Consider the following 16597-nt stretch of genomic DNA (forward strand, 5'->3'; position numbering starts at 1 on the left):
GGAGCAAGCACGTACCAGACACAGAGTTGGTATATAATACTCTAAATGCTCTTTGATTACAAAACAAATCTTTACTCACTCCACATTCACACCCCAAACATACTATACCAGAGAGCAAAGGTCAGAATGGGCCCAAGGGTTAGTCAAGTTTCCTTCCATCAGGATAAAATCGTAAGACGCAGGGAGCCGGCAAAACCACATCTATATCCATACAGAACTCTGGATCAATAAATTATTCTGATCTGCAGAAATCATAAGGATCCACTTATAGTCCATTCCCTTGTGTCATCTGTTCTTTGCCTTTGTTTACTAGGCCTTCTACTTGCACAATTCCAAAGAGAGAATCTTGGGAAGGCTGCCATAATTCAAGACATTTGAATTTCCTCCAATTCTTATACAATTTTATACCTGCTGTTTCCTTTTTTTTTTGACGACTTTCTGTATTTTTCTTGGAACATAAGATTGTTTTTGCACAGAGTTCTAATTAGACCTTCACCTTAAGTCCTTGCTTCGGTTGCTAACTTGAAATGCATGCATTCATGTCAAGCACGTGTTGTTAATACCAGGCCTCAAAGACCTATAATATTACATGGATATATGACTCTCTCTCATATCTCACAACACTAACAGTCCTCATCCCTGTTGTACAGTGGGATCAAAAACACAGAGATATCATCGTAGGATGCTGGACTGTTGTCATCCAAAATCCACTGATGGCCATTCTTCTTCCCCCTTGCTGTGTGAACTAGGCACCTGGCTAGTTCTGAAAACCTGCAACAAGAAAACCAGGTTAGTTTGGGTTTATCATGGATCTCTCTCTCAAGGACTTAATGCATGGCACTGCTATTGTTCAAAGCATGACCTGGAGCCTGACTGACACCCTCTTACCATCTCCATGAAGGAGGCATCATTCTCCCTATTTCACAGAGGGGCAAAAAGAAGTTATGGCTTTCTCCAGCCTGCCGAAAGGTCTTCCAACGCAGAGGTAGAAGTTAAGTGCTTTTAGCTCCCACACTTTTGCTCAGACCAACCCCCTCTTTTTCATGTCACTGGGGCCACAAATGATGTGTGACAGGGCACGGCTAGATGGCTATAGGAAAGTAGTGAGAAACAGGTATGTTAGCCCTAGGCTAAACAAATCTGTTACCATGGTAACCAAATGGCAGTTGCTCCAGGTTAATCAAGACACCTGGGGCCAATTAAGATCCTTCCAGAAAACAGTGGAGACAGCTAGGTTAGTGGGACACTTGAAGCTAATCAGGGGCTGGCTGAAACTAGTAAAAACCTCTCAGTCAGGTAGGCATGCATGTCAGGAGCTGTGGGAGGAAGTTGCCCTGGTGGAGAGACTGAGCAATACACACTATATCAGGCACAAGGAAGGAGGCCCTGAGGTAAGGGTGATGTGGGGGCTGCTGGGGGGAAGTAGCCCAGGGTATTGTACGCATCCTGTTTCTAAAAGGTCAGCTACCCTAGCTGATACTATTAGGGTCCTTGGGCTGGGGCCCGGAGTAGAGGGTGGGTCCAGGCTCACCCATTTGCCCCCTCCAATTAATCACTGAGAGTGGGAGCCAACAGTGTGTGTGCAAGGGAGGATAGCTTCTCCTCACCTCCCTCACTGGCTTATGATGAAAATGGCTTCGTAGGCTGTGACCCTTGCCTCTAGAGAGAGAGAGAAGGGCTACATGGAAGGTCACAGAGAGCCACTGAGGCTAGTGAAATCTGCCAGAAAAGGGGGGACCCACAGAGACAAGGACAGAGCTTTGTCACAGATGCTAATCATAATTATAAAGGAGGTCAGTATCATTCTCATTTTACAGATGAGAAAACTGAGGCACAAAGTGGTGACATGACTTGCCTAAGGTCAGTCAGTAAGCCACTGACTGACCGAGCCAGGAATCCCTGGTTCCAGGCCCATTCTCTGTCCATTGAGCTATGCTACCTCCCCATGTGTCTATATCTACAGTCTCCAGAAGCGTGACTGGTCCATGGGCTTGGGAATAAGCAGCGAGTTGGGATAGTTACAGGAATGCTGATGAACATCTGACCAGACTACACTGACTGATGGTACAGAAGGGCCACAATGTTCCATAAGAGAGGGGGAGGATAAGCCAATGTGGTCTGAGTACAGCAGCTAATGCTATAGGAGTTGAATTTAACACACAGGGGCAAGACAAGTTAGCCAGAGAGTGGAGTGATTTGTGACTTCAAAACTGTCTTCACTATGAACATGAGTAGTCGCACGGCCAAAGCAAGGGGAGAGGGCCTCTCTCTCATCTCCATGCCAGCTGCATGGGGTAGTAACAGCTAGAAAAGATCAGTACTACCTGTATGGGTCTGTTCTGTTTTCCTTAAGAAAGCTCCTGACAATCTGGGCCACATCTTCATTGGACAGAATGTCCCAAAGGCCATCAGTTGCCAGGACAAGGACATCATCTTCTTTAATGTTACGTGAAGCAAAGTCAAACACTTTCACCTAGAGAACAGTTGGGGGAAACCTAAGTAAATCACTATCAGCTCTAGTTCATATCAAATGGTATCCATGTTTCTTCTAGTATGTTTGGCCTCAAAAATGTAAGCAAATTCTATCTTTTTGATTTCCCTGTTTAAGGGTGGTCATGCTTAATGAACTTCTTAAAGGCACATGGCTAGGGTATGTCCATTTGGGTGGGCCTATTCTGCCATTGTCAGGAAACCTGAGGAGCATTTGAATCCCAAACTAAATGAGTCATCATGGTTTATAACAAGCTGAGGCACTAGCACCATTTTAGGGGATCGTTATAAAAGGCTGGTGACTGTACCACTGAATGGGTAATCTTAGAATGAGCAAGGGATTGCTCCTTTGAAAGAATCCTGGGCTATGAAAACAGACCAATATATGTGAAACTTTCCCTATCCCCGTCCTCTCCGCCCCAGCCTGTGCTGTTGGATTAATACCATCTGCTGGAAGCTGTGCAGTATGCAAACCAATACCAAGTTAGGCTGAGTCCTGCTGCTTCAGAAAGGAGGTTCCATGACCCAGTTCTACTAAATTGGGATCCCTAGTTCTGGCAGCTAGACTCTTATGTTCACCATCACAATCCTCACTTCCCCCTAGTCACTTACCTGGGGGATGCAGGAGAGGAATGGCTTGACTTCAATGTCTGTGTCAATAACTTTCAGCTGATGATCCCCCAGCCCTCGTGACACAGCCAGGGTCCCCAGCAAGCGCGTCTGGAACGGAACAAAGCCATGTGTCAGAGCAACTCAGTGCTCTGAAGGAGTTCTGTGACTTTGGGTGTCAGTGCCCCTTCCCAGGCAGAACTGCAGAAAGGCCACAGGCCATGCCGCTTGGCACAGAGCATGGGACTGATGGGAGAGAAGAGAACCCTTGAGACGGAGTCTGATTCTGCCTGGCCCAATATGAGCAAAAAGTCAGAGGGGCCAAATGCCTGTGGAATGTTTTCATTGACATGAATACACCCATCCACTAGACCTTGGTTTGGACTAAACGTCATGGGGTGCTATGGAGATGCAGTCTGCAGGAGGCGGGGCTGGGTTCAAGGCTCTTCTTCAGGCCTAGGGTCTCATCCTGCTCTCTGTAAGGCTCTTGCCCTCCCCGTGGGTAGGGGTCTGTAGCGAATTCAGTTACCTGCTTCCCATGGCCATGGATAAGAGGGTACTTGAGATCAGCTTTTTCCACTGTCTTGTATCCCCTAGAATAAATATGTCATCAGCTGGCATTTCATTTACTTAAAGACTTTTCTTTGGGGCCCATCACCCAGTGTGTGAGCCTCTCAACAACAGTGAACTCGGCCTTGCAACACTGCCTGTGACACAGGCACAGAGACTAAGTGATACAGCTGAGCTTACACAAGAACTCTGACAAAGCTGGCATTTGACCCCAGCTCTCTTGAGGCTTGGTCCAGTTCCTCAGTGACAAGACCAGACCCTTCCCCTCTCATTTCTCACCATCTGCACCCTGCTGGTGCACCAAGACTGGGCTTCCTGGCCATATATCTAGAGAGATGAGATGCAGAATGGCTTTTATGCTGTAAACTGTCATTTCTCTGTCCTGAATCCATCATTGCCCTTCCTCGTAGATAGACGAGAACAGGGGGCTTGCTAATGGCTGGCAAGCTGCCTCCTGTGAGGCAACAGCATTGCCCAGGGAGACTGAACTCAGGTGTGTCTCTCTATCCTTACTGCTTGCACTGCATGTGGCCAGTACAAACACACCAACCTACTCTGTGCAAGGACAGGGGCTGGGGGAAGGAATGTGGGAAGCAGCTGGCTATAAGCATTTTGCACTGGTTGCCATCTGACAGCTATTGCAGTGACCAAAACAAATTGGTGGCTGGGATTCTGCCTCACTCAAGTCTCTCTTGTTGGCACTTGCAGTAGAGGAGTCCAGAATTTAATGTAAACTCACTCCTCAAGGCTAGTTGCCCCTGGACAAATGTTGAGGCCCACTGGCAGGGCAGCTTACCCTGGAGCCTGACGTCCCGTCTCCATCACAACAGTGCATCAGTCCAACTCCCGTCATCAGTGTTAAATTCACTTGTCCCCTCACAAGCAGCATTCAGGATCAGAGGGTTCAGGCAGCACCCTCCCCTTTCTTTGCACACCTCCTCACTGCCAAAAGTTAGCTCACTGAGACACCCGGGAAAGGGAGTGCAATTATAAGGGTATCTCTACGCGTTGGAGACTCACCAACCAGCCATGGAGTAATCCCGGTACAGGATCTTCTGGCCTACGTCATTGCCTTTCAGTCTCCTAGGAAACTCAAATCTCGTGAACTCGTCTGCCAGGAGCTTGGGGCAGAGAAAGGCCTAGAAAAGCAATCAAAATGGAATTGTCATCTCAAGGGTTAAAGACAACGTTCTCCCCGGACTCATGGATGGAGTCCAGGGCTGGAAGTCAGCAGTGGGGTTATGCTTTGTTCCTTGCTCTTTCGCTGATGTGCCATGTGATTTTTTTAGACAAGTCTCATCATTGCTTGGTGCCTCAGTTTCCCCATCAGTAGAACAGGAATAATGACACTTAAGTTTAAGATGCTTGAGATCTACATATTGAATATGCGATGTAAGAGCTAAGTAGTGGTATTATGCGCTATGATCTGCTGTGGCTCAGCCATCATTTCTCCTTCTTGGGGGCTTGATCCCCTTACCTTCCAGCATTTACTATGGCTGAAGTGCAGGCTGACAGAACCTGTATTTTCTGAGCTCCATTTATCACCCACTCAAGCTGGTGTTAGAGGGTGATCTCCTTCTTAATTTGGCCATACTGCATTTACCAATTCCCCAGCACCAAAGGGGGCAGTGCATCACAATGATGCTCTTGACAGCCTGGACAAGATCCATGACGTTTGGAGGAGCTTTGATGCTGGGGGCACTGACTAGGGAGTGGCTGGTGAAGGGCACATGCTCACCTGTACAATCTCGCAGGCACACACATTCATCATTATACATGCAGGCAGCTAAAAGAAGGCACCACTCACCAGTTGCTGGATTCTCTGCCGCTCTGTCTCTGGGGTGAACTCACTGCTCAGGGGCACGACACTCTGTTTCTGAACAAGGATTGCCCTGCATGGAAAAGAGGAGGTTCTAAGCTTATAGCCATCAGGAAAATGCTTTCTTACCTTGAATTTAATTTTCATTTACAGTACTCCTCCTCTGAGTCAGTAACTGCAGTACAGTCGCTCTCTGCTCCCTCCTCCCTTATATCGCTGCTGAGTGTTTTGTTCCCCAGGGTCAGGTACACACCAAAACACCTGGGGCCCGATTCATCACTGGTGTCAGAAGGTGAAAGTCCACTGAGGTCAAAGTTACACCAGGAATGAATTTGGTGTATGGGCAGATGGACACAGCTGGCCTTATTCAGTGTTGATGTAACTTCCATAATTTCATTGCAATTGCATTCTTACACTAGAGCAGAGTTTGGCCTAGTCAGTTTAAGAATGACACAACTTTGTTGGAGGAAGCACTGGACTCACAACTGATAAGGAGTCTCTAAAATCCTCCCCTGCTCTGTATTTGAATGCACCCACAGGCCAGGATCAGGAAGAAAGGACATATACAATGCTTGTGTCACACTGGCGCAGCTGAACGTGGTATTAGCTGCAGCTTAATGGATCTAGAACCAACAAAGCCATTGGGGCCCCTTGGCTTGGTAGCTCCTTTCATATTCAATAGCCCAATGCTATCTGCACATTGCCAGTTAGAAATAGCCCTGCCAGTCTGTCTGTAAACCTGTCACGTTGTGGATGTAAGGGAATTCTGTAGGGGCTGCACACTGCCTGAAGGAATATATCTTGATGGGGTAACCCAGTGTGCCATATCCATGTGCTCAGCACCCCGTAAGCCAGCATGCTGTACCCACTCACTGAGCCTCCTGCAAAATGCACCATGAGCTGGGGTCTGAACTCACCTGCTGTCCCAGCATTAGCCACATAGAGCTTTCCCTGCAGGTAGAGGGCAGCCAGAGCAGTGCAGCCGCCTGACTGATTAGTAGCTTCCATCTCTTGACCAATCACTTCATCCTGTTGATGTGAACAACTTCACTTAGTGACCTGATCGGTGGCAGTATGGCTCTCAGGAAAGGCAACAGACTAAATCCAGGATGGTAACTACAGAATTGATAAAACAATAGTGGGGTATGAAGATATTGCTCTGGCTGCCAGAGCATTGCAGGACCCTAGTACGTGACAGATCTCAGAACCGCTGGGACACCTGAATGTCTTGTAGCAAGTTGAGGGGAAGATTTTCAAAGGTTGAAAGTCCATGGGAATTGTGCACCTATCTCCTCTATACCCTTGAATGTCTCCCCTTAACGTCTCAACAGAGGCCAGTGAGGGCTTGTAAATATGTGCAGTTGCACTAGTTCAGGCAGGATGTACACAGACTCAGTTAACCCAGTGAAAACAGTTGTGTGGACAGTCTGGTCTGGACCAGGTTTACTTCAGATTAGTTATGTCAATTAGGATCAGATTTAAGCTAAACTACAATAAGCTGCTCTTAAACCAAACTAAGAGTGTGGATAGAGGGGTTGCCTAAACCGCTGCGTGTTTGGGTGGCGTCAGAGAGATCAAGCAAGAAGGGAGGTGTTTGGCCTGCAGGAGGCTTCAGATTCAGTTTGGGGAGTGTGACTGCAGACTGGTTGTGGGACACCAGATAAGAGTTGGGCCTCGCTGTGCTAGATGAGGAGAATTGCCTCACTATCCTCCAGCGGCAGTGATGGAGGGAGAAACGGGGCCAGTTTGAGTATCACTGGGGCCTGAGCAATTGCCTTCATTGTTTGTGGCCATCCCGGACACTGGGCATGGGAGGAGCAGCAGTGCTGCAATTCTCTGGGTACCAATGGAAGGATCACTCACACATTCCTGGAAAGCGTTCTCCAGTGCTCCAATGACCACATCTTCCTGCTGGATTTGCTTTTCCTCCACGAACTGGGAGTCGCTGGGGCAAATGCAGCAGCCACTCAGATGCATGGGGGCTGAGCTTCAGTGATGCCTTCCACCACTCCTCCAGCTTCTGCTTGATGCAGGTAATGCAGGTAGTTGGAGGCAATTATTGCTGCATCTGGGCCACCGTGGCCATCAAACAGGGCCCAGTAATAACCAATCAGATACTAGTGGGAGAAGAAGAGTGAAGGTGAGAGGGGTTGTGTTCAGACAGTAGCACAGCCTGGAACTTTTGATGACAGGTTTTATATATACACTATATGTGTCCTGCCAGCATGGCATATACATAACCCATGTCTTTTTCAGATTTCACTAGCGAATCATTTGGCCTCCCCAACATACAGACATGTGCTGAGCCCTGGGAAGTTTTCTAACATTCTTGTTTTTACTCCTGGCACAGAATCGCAGTGGTGCTCTGCAGGGATAATGCTGAGTTCATGCTTCCTGTAGTGTTTCATGGGAAATTCAGGACATTAACAAAACCATTAACACTTTCATGCATGGCTAAAAACTGTGAGGCAGCATTTCTCACTCACAGCTGAAGCTGGTCATCCTTTGCCATCCACAGTTGCCTTTCCCCTCATGGCTACAATGCAGACACAAACAGTCCACTGACAGCAGCCCAATGATGGTAAATGACATGGCAAAACAGGTTGGAGTAGTTAATGAGAGCCACATAGTTAGGGATATCAAGGATATTGTTTACTAGGCAACTGAACTACATGACAGCAATGGGATATACACTGAGAACAGCTTTTCTCCTGCAATGGGACTCTTGAAAGGCACCAGCAGGTAGACTCATACCATCTGTACAGTCAGAGCAGGTGGTCCTTGCACCATCTAGATAGCCAAAGATGGTGGAACCTATACTATGTGGCCTGTGGCTGCTTCCACCCCCAGGGCACTGCCATGCTTCTTCAGATATTCTCTTCAGTGCCTAACCCAAAACCCACAGAAGGGGAGACTTTCCATTGCCTCCCATGGGGACTGGAACAGGCTCCCTGAGCCAAATCCCAAGGCAAGGGTGCTCATCATCCAAACAGATGCATATGAAGGATCAGACAAACTCAGCTAGGTTCCATGGTGAGTGGGGAACTAGACATACATCCATACATGTGATACAGGTAGATTAGACAGAACATATGGAATCACCTGACTGGAGCAAAGAATCAACCAGTCCTGCTCCTCCTCCATGCCTATCTCCCTCCTCCTGACAGATATCTGACAACATGTCGCCTGGTCCTCATTGAACTCCGATTTCTCTGCATTGATGACTCTGAGGAGACAAACACTCCAATTAACTGGGAAATGACATACACACGTGGCATTATGCGAGGTCCAAGACACTTGTGTAAAGAGCCTCTGGGGAATATATAGTTTGCTGTGTTGCCAACTCTTGTGATTTTATCATGAGTCCGATGGCATTTGCTGTTCTTCAAATCCCAGCTCCTGGAGTCATGGGATTGTGAGAATCTCAGCTTGCATTTGTTTAAAAAACTGTATTTCTGGCCCTCCTGGCTGCAGAGAAAAACTGGGAAACATGACCCCCCAATAGCTCAAATGCCAGAAGGCAAATACAAGAATCCAACACTTAGCTTTTTAAAATCTCATGATTTTAAAGTTAGTCTCATGTTTTGGGGGGACAGTGAATCATGATTCTGAAATGCTTTGTGAAGCACACAAGGGCAAGTCAATTCTAGGGATGGATCTCCTAGGAGTCTGAGCAAATACAGAAAACTAATTATCAGGAAGAGCCCCATGTCATTTATTGGAGATGGAGGTGTCCCGGGCATTAGGAGTCAGTGATGGCAGTCATTGCACACAGTCACTGCCCTTTTTGGTAGTGCAGGTGTGTACATACATGGGGGTTCCAGATCCATTCTGGTGCAAAGCCTGAATGATTATATGGATAATTATAGTACTTTGCAATTCTCTAGCACCCTCCATTCAAAATTCCAAAATGCTTTATAAACTTTCAGTGAGTGTAGCTTCACTGTCCCACCTCAGAGGCGTGTGTATCATTAGATACACACACACCCTTTACAGATGGGGAAACTGAGGCACAAAGTTTAAGGTCTCCATTTCCAAGGTGCCCCACTGAGATCCATAAGGTCTGACTTTCAGGGTGCCGAGCACCCCCAGCTCTCTTTAAAGTCAGTTGCAATTGTGGGTGCTCAGCACCTCTGAAAACCAGTTCACCATGTCTCAAGTTGGCCACCCTAAACCAGAGGCACCCAAATCAGTGCAGGCTTTTGGAAACGTAGGCGTTGCTCGAGGTCACACAGCGAAGGTGGAGCAAGGAATGGAATCCCCCCCGTCCTGTGCTCTGACCACTAGACCACGCTCGTTCCCTTTTCAACATCAGTCATCTCTGTGTCATGTGACAGCGATCTAACAAACAGGGCCATTATGCAGTCACTGCACAAACAAGGAAGGAGCTGAACTGGGAGGGAGAAAGCTTTTTATTAAGAGCATAAATGTCAGCAAGTGATTGGAGATACGGAAAATGTAGTGTGATAATCTATTATGTATACAGCATGGAGTGTCTGTGTTAGCTCTCTGTGACCTTGGCTCCGGGAGCACTGGCTTTCTGGTAGCATGGTACTAGTACCTATGCCAGGACTTGTGCTGTGTTTATGTCCCTGCATGGTCATTGTGGTTGCCTGCATCTGTCCCAGTGTGCCCTCTTTAAAGGCCTCTCTCTCCATGGTCTGTCTGGTATTCACATCCTAACACCAGCAGGGCCAGACGCGTGCTTTTGCTACACTGCCTTGCACCACCCTGGCAGTACAAAGCAGCTGTAATGCCAGTATAACTGACCCTTAAAGGATTCCCTGGGTGGTGCAGGGCTGTTCGTGTTGAGCATCAAGATGAACCCGATCAGGTAAGGATTTGGAGATGGTTTTTGTAAGTTGCTCTACACAGCCACGGGAGCATGTGGCCCAACGATAAAGCCCAGCAAAGTCGCAGCACAGGACTACTGGAGTCTCATCGTCTGTGAGCTGTCCAGCCAGTCTTACTGCTTTTAAACCCTCATTGCTCTTCTACAGAGTAGAACAGGCAGTCATTACCATCCAGATGCTTCAGGCGATTGTCTGCTTACTCCTGGCACAGCAGAGGGGGAGATGGCAAGGAGCCACTAAACACCCTTGATTTTTAGCTCTGGTCCTGGCTCCAGCACACTTTACAGCTGCCTGGGAGCTGCTCTGAATTATGTTAATTGGCTGGGGCCCTAAGAAGCTTTGTGCTCCAGCCATTCCCCTTATCTGCCCAAGACATATACCTCCCCACCCCAAACACACCCCCTACACTGAGAAAGGGGCACAGGAGCCAGTTCCATCCGCTCTTCACCTGCTGGGGACTCAGCCCACACCCCCAGGGGAATCCTCAGCAGGGGACTCAAGGTAGGTTTCTGCTCCCTTTGCACTGTAGAGTAAGCCAGAGAACTTGGCCCTTCCTTGGCCAGGGATGAAGTGAACAGCTTCTGCAACCAGCAGTATTGTTACCCCTAAAAAGCAGCCAAAGCCCAAACAGTTGCTTTGCTCTTCTCGGTGGGGCTGAGCACAGCGAGTACCTCATTGATTTATTTCCTCAGGTTGGCATTTGCATGATCAGAATAATTCTGCTGTTTTCCTTAGAGCAAAGAACTAACGTCTCCTCCTCCTGCCTGCAAGTCTGGCTGACAACACCTCAGCGCAGCCCGGCCTGCCTATTCCAATGCTAGGAATTACTCTGAAGAGCCTCATTTGACCAGTTCTCTGCAGTTTTGAGGTTTCTAGTAGACCTGTGCAACTCAATATAAACAAAGGGCTTGGCTACACTCACACTTTACAGCACTGCAACTGGGGTGTGAAAAAACACCCTCCTGAGCGCTGCAAGATACAGCGCTGTAAAGCGTCAGTGTAATCAGGGCAGCAGCGCTGGGAGCGTGGCTCCCAGCGCTGCACGCTACATCCGTGAGGGATGTGGTTTACATGCAGCGCTGGGAGAGCTCTCTCCCAGCGCTGCCACTCTGACTACACTCACACGGCAGCGCTTTGAAATTCCAAATGTAGCCATACCCAAAGTCACCACAGAAGATAGGAAGAACATTCAAAAGGAAGGGCCAGCTCCTCAGCTGAAGGAAGCAGGCGTAGCTTCACTGAAGTAGTGTGCATTTACACCAATGGATTTACAGCAGCTCAGGGTTTGTCTCCAAGAGTCGAAGAGTGATGGCAGCACAGGAACTGAGGCTGAGGCCTGTTGGAAATGCGTGAATGAATAAAGCTGGGGGATGGATCCTCCAAAGACCACAGTGGCTCCCTCTTCATTTGAGTGCAATTGCAGGGGTGCTGACATTGCTCTGTGATGAGCTTGGATCCTGGCACCTGAGAGGCTGCCTGTCTCCCCATTCACCTGTGCCTGGTTTGGCTGGCTGTACAGGACACCGTTGCAAGGTGGGCTAAACCCTTGCCTTTGCTCTTACTTACAGCCATGGAACCTTTGCCTATAATCATGTCAAATCTCCCCAGCTAAGCAGCACTGGGTGTGGAGAGCACTACTTGGCTGTGAAATCTCCTGTGTGCTACACAAAGCAATGCTACTGATTCACTAGGGGCACTCTTCCCCGCCCACCTGAGCCATTGCCCCAGTACAGGCTAAGGCAGAGGTGGGCAAACTACAGCCCACAGGCCACATCCGGCAGCGGTACCCTCCTGTCCGGCCCCTGAGCTCCTAGCCCAGGAGGCTAGCCCTGGCTCCTCCCCTGTTGTTCTCCCTCTCCCACAGCCTCACCTCAGCTCACCGCACCACCAGTGCAATGCTCTGGGCAGTGGATTAGTGAGCTCCTGGGCAGCGCAGCTGCAGAGCCAAGGCCTGATCTGGTGCTCTGTGCTGCGTGGCTGCCGCTCCAGGCAGCGCAGTAAGGGGTTGGATAGAGGGCAGGGGAGTTTGGGGGTGCACAGGAGCCGGGCAGTCAGTGGACAGGGGGGCTGAATGGGAGCAAGTGTCCTGGGGGGGGGAGGGGGGGGGGTTGGATGGGCAGTGGGAGGCAGTTAGAGGCGGAGGGTCCGGGGGCAGTCAGGGGACAGAGAGCAGGGGGCCAGATGGGACACGGGTCCCCAGCAGGCCATCAGGAGAGGAGAAGTGGAGGGTCGGGCCACGCCTAGCTGTTTGTAGAGGCACCGCCTCCACTAACCGGCCCTCCATACAATTTCAGGAACCTGATGTGGCCCTCAGGCCCAAAAGTTTGCCCGCTCCTGGGCTAAGGAGCTGTCTGCTGCCAGAAGGCGCCATCTCTCTTGCACAGGTACCCTGGCCAAACTCCAACAGTGATAGTTACATTCTGCCTGTAAACTTCTCCCTGCAGTTTCAAGTGATTGTGCCTTTCTTTTTCTTCCCTTCCTGTCTGAGCAGCTGTATAGTGCTGCTAAGCAGCCGAGCTTCACCGGAGATGGGATCCCTGGAGAGGGCTTTGAGTCCTTTGGGAGGACAGGCAGGAGAGAAATAGAAATACTATGGCATCCTAATTCTCTTGCTTCCTTTCTAGCAGTCAGGAAGATCTGGAGCCTTCAGGGTAGAAGTCTTTGGCTGGGCACCAGCTGCTGATGCCCTGCCGTGTGGCAGTCCAAGAAGACAACACTGGTTGTCTCCAAGCAGCTCCTAACTGGGCAGTCGTTCTCTGATCATCTATGCCTCTGCTGCACCTTTTGCAGCTGTAAGGGAGGTTGGGGAGTCCATCTCCTGGCCCCAGGGGCTGTGCGAGCAGCAGCATGCAGGCACTGTTTCTGTTGACATGCTCACACCCCCTGACAGGAGAACCCTCTCTCTCGCCTACTCTGTAGCAACGGGGGGAAGATCTGACTTGACTGCTCTGCACGTTTTCAGAAAGCTCCTATTTCACTATGGTGCAGTAAACTTGCAGATCTTTCTAACCCCATCCTGACGTCCTGCTTTCGTGTCCCTGGCACAGCCTGGTGCGTTCCCACAGAGGTCAGGACTCTCAGCACTTCTAGCCCCAAACCCTAGTTACTAGAACTGTGGCTGGTGGCTGTAGCCAGTTAGACATTAGATCTGCTGGCAGGGTCAACCAGACACAAGGAGGGGCAGGGGAGGGGGGGACAAAAGCTGTAGTATAGGATGAAGAGCCGGTATTTGCATTTCCCCTGGGCTTCAGGCTGGGATTTCAGAACACTCTCAGGCCATGTCTACATCTAAAATTTTGCAGCGCTGGTTGTTACAGCTGTATTAGTACAGCTGTATAGGGCCAGCGCTGCAGAGTGGCCACACTTACAGCAACCAGCGCTGCAAGTGGTGTTAGATGTGGCCACACTGCAGCGCTGTTGGGCGGCTTCAAGGGGGGTTCGGGGAACGCGAGAGCAAACCGGGAAAGGAGACCAGCTTTGCTGCGGTTTGCTCTCGTGTTCCCCGAACCACCCTGCAAACCTCAGGGAAGGAGACCTGCTTGCTCGGGGTTCGGGGAACGAGAGAGCAAACCGGGGAAGGAGACCAGCTTCGCTGCGGTTTGCTCTCGCGTTCCCCGAACCACCCTGCAAAACCGCAGGAAGGAGACTGCTTGTTCGGGGAACGCGAGGAGCAAACCAGGGAAGGAGACCAGCTTTGCCGCGGTTTGCTCTCGCGTTCCCCGAACCACCCTGCAAACCGCAGGGAAGGAGACCTGCTTGCTCGGGTGTTCGGGGAACGAGAGAGCAAACCGGGAAAGGAGACAGCTTCGCCGCGGTTTGCTCTCGCGTTCCCGAACCACCCTGCAAACCGCAGGGAAGGAGACCTGCTTGTTCGGGGAACACGAGAGCAAACCGGGGAGGAGACCAGCTTCGCCACGGTTTGCTCTCGCGTTCCCGGAACCACCCAGCAACCTCAGGGAAGGAGACCTGCTTGCTCGGGGTTCGGGGAACGCGAGAGCAAGCCGGGGAAGGAGACCAGCTTGATTACCAGAGGCTCCTCAGGTATGCTGGGATACCTGCTTATTCTACGGAGGTCAAGAAAAGCGCTGGTAAGTGTCTATACTGATTACCAGCGCTGGATCCTCTACACCCGAGACAAAACGGGAGTACGGCCAGCGCTGCAAACAGGGAGTTGCAGCGCTGGTGGTGCCCTGCAGATGTGTACACCTCCTAAGTTGCAGCGCTGTAACTCCCTCACCAGCGCTGCAACTTTCTGATGTAGACAAGCCCTCAGTATAAAGCTGCTGTGGCATTAAAGCTGCTGCATTCCATCAGTTTTGCTCCTGCTCCCCCACCCAGCTGCAAGCAGACCCAAATTCTTACACACGCGTTTTCCAGGCTCCGCCAGCACCGGATTCTCCCCCAGGAACCCGAGCAAAGGGTACTCACTCCGCGTAGCCCGTCCCCCCACTGCAGCGGCCTCTCCCGGGGGGGACAGTAAATAGGCCGCCTGCCGGAAGCCTCTCCCCGGAGCAGACTCCGCGCAGGAACTTGGGCCGCCTGTACAGGGAGGCGCTGGCAGCTGCTGCTCCGCCCCCCGCCCGAGGGACTCGGCGTTCCCTGCTTTGTTGAGGATCCGCTTTTCAGAAAATGTTTCTTGAACCAGACTGAAGACATTAAAAAGGAGCGCGAGCAGGAAACCACGTCAGCTTCGTGCTCTGCCCGCGACTGCTCTCTACAGCTCAGGGACCAAAACAGAAGTTGCCTGCTGTGGGACGAGTCATAAATGCTAGTACAGGGCGCTGTGCAATCAGGGACCTCAGTGCCTGAGAGTCAGCCACACACGCGCTGACTGCACAAGAACTCCGCCCCCTGCTTCTCCCCACGCTCTGCACAAGCCCCCGCAATACCCAGAACCGCACACAGGCTGTTCCCGTTGTTATTTAACGGAAGTCTTTGGTCATTTGCATTGGCAAGAATGCAGCCCTATTATGCTGGGTTCTGTACAAACATGGGGAGGGGCAGTCCCTACCTAAAGGGTTTACAATCTAAACAGGACAGACGGGGGAGTGTTTTCAGTGGTAGCCATGTTAGTCTCTATCAGCAAAAACAACGAGGAGTCCCTTGTAGCACCTTAGAAACTAGGGTGACCAGACAGCAAATGTGAAAAATCGGGATGGGGTGGGGGGGTAATAGAAGCCTAGATAAGAAAAAGACTCAAAAATCGGGACTGTCCCTATAAAATCTGGACATCTGGTCACCCTATTAGAGACTAAAAAATGGGGAGTGGTGTTATGGCCATTATGCAGGTGGGGAACTGAGGCCCTGAGAGAAAGGAAGTAATTTGCCCACCCAAGAATCAAACCTGAATCTCTTGAGTCCTAGTCTAGTGCTCTAACCATTGAGCAGACTTCCTTGGTCCTGGTGATATTTGACACTACAGGGAACAGTAGAACAGCTCTTTTCCTCATGGCTAGTAAAGATGATGTCAAAGTGACACATATAAGGCACTGTACAAACTTGAGCAACCACTGAAGGACAAAACCAGAATGAAAGAGGTCCTTGATGTAGGTTAGAAAAGGGTAGTGGTCTGATCACAGGACTGTGAGTCAGCAACTCCACTCCTGCTAGCTCTGACACTGACTATGTCTGTGTGCTTGGGTAAGTCATTTAATAAAGGGGCAAATTAAAATTAAATAGGCCTCTGACCCTCCAAAACTACTGGATCCCCCTGAAGCACTGAGCAATTTCTTCCACTCCCACACTGCTTGCTCTTTTCCGGGCTCCTACACAAATCTTTCCACCCCACATCTACAGTCTTTCCTTCCCCAGCCCAGAGAGCGTATTGGTTTCTCACTAACTCATGGCTGTATGAGTTCCAAGCAGATTTCCAGGCCTGGATCTCTTAGCGCCCAATCCTGCTGCATTGCAGGACTCTGTTCCAGCTCTGAATCTGTTGCATTGTCCTGTCTGTGCCGCCCCCTTTGAGATAATATTTACCATCCTACCTCAGGGGACTGGAAGGTTGTGGGGATTAAGTCGTGTCTGTAAAGTTATCTAAGTGCTAAGTATTATCACCAGATCTGACATAGATGCCTCCCCTGGCTGTTGAATGCCCATGTTTCCCAAGAGCATTTGTTATGATTTCCACCATGGAAAATGGGGCAGTTAATACACATTTGGGGTTGTGCATTTTCATTACCTACTAGACCAGCAGTCCCCACCTGTGGCCCCCAGAGCACTCAATAATGGCCTATGGAAAACTGGCTGATGATGT

At 50.0% G+C, this 16597-nt stretch overlaps 1 protein-coding gene across 1 annotated transcript; it reads right to left on the reverse strand.

The window, feature by feature from the left end:
* Positions 1 to 407: 407 nt before the first annotated feature.
* PPM1M (protein phosphatase, Mg2+/Mn2+ dependent 1M) lies at positions 408 to 15126 on the reverse strand. Its single transcript, XM_030569683.1, is given in 15 exon segments — positions 408 to 771; positions 2325 to 2473; positions 3103 to 3210; positions 3629 to 3692; positions 4690 to 4808; positions 5477 to 5561; positions 6402 to 6517; positions 7352 to 7464; positions 7467 to 7605; positions 8591 to 8714; positions 14770 to 14786; positions 14788 to 14834; positions 14837 to 14882; positions 14885 to 14943; positions 14946 to 15126. Coding segments are annotated over 15 exon segments (1386 nt in total). The 5' UTR covers positions 14998 to 15126; the 3' UTR covers positions 408 to 623.
* Positions 15127 to 16597: the final 1471 nt, after the last annotated feature.

The sequence above is a fragment of the Gopherus evgoodei genome, chromosome 7 (assembly GCF_007399415.2).
Source record: "Gopherus evgoodei ecotype Sinaloan lineage chromosome 7, rGopEvg1_v1.p, whole genome shotgun sequence".
NCBI classification, from domain to species: Eukaryota; Metazoa; Chordata; order Testudines; family Testudinidae; genus Gopherus; species Gopherus evgoodei.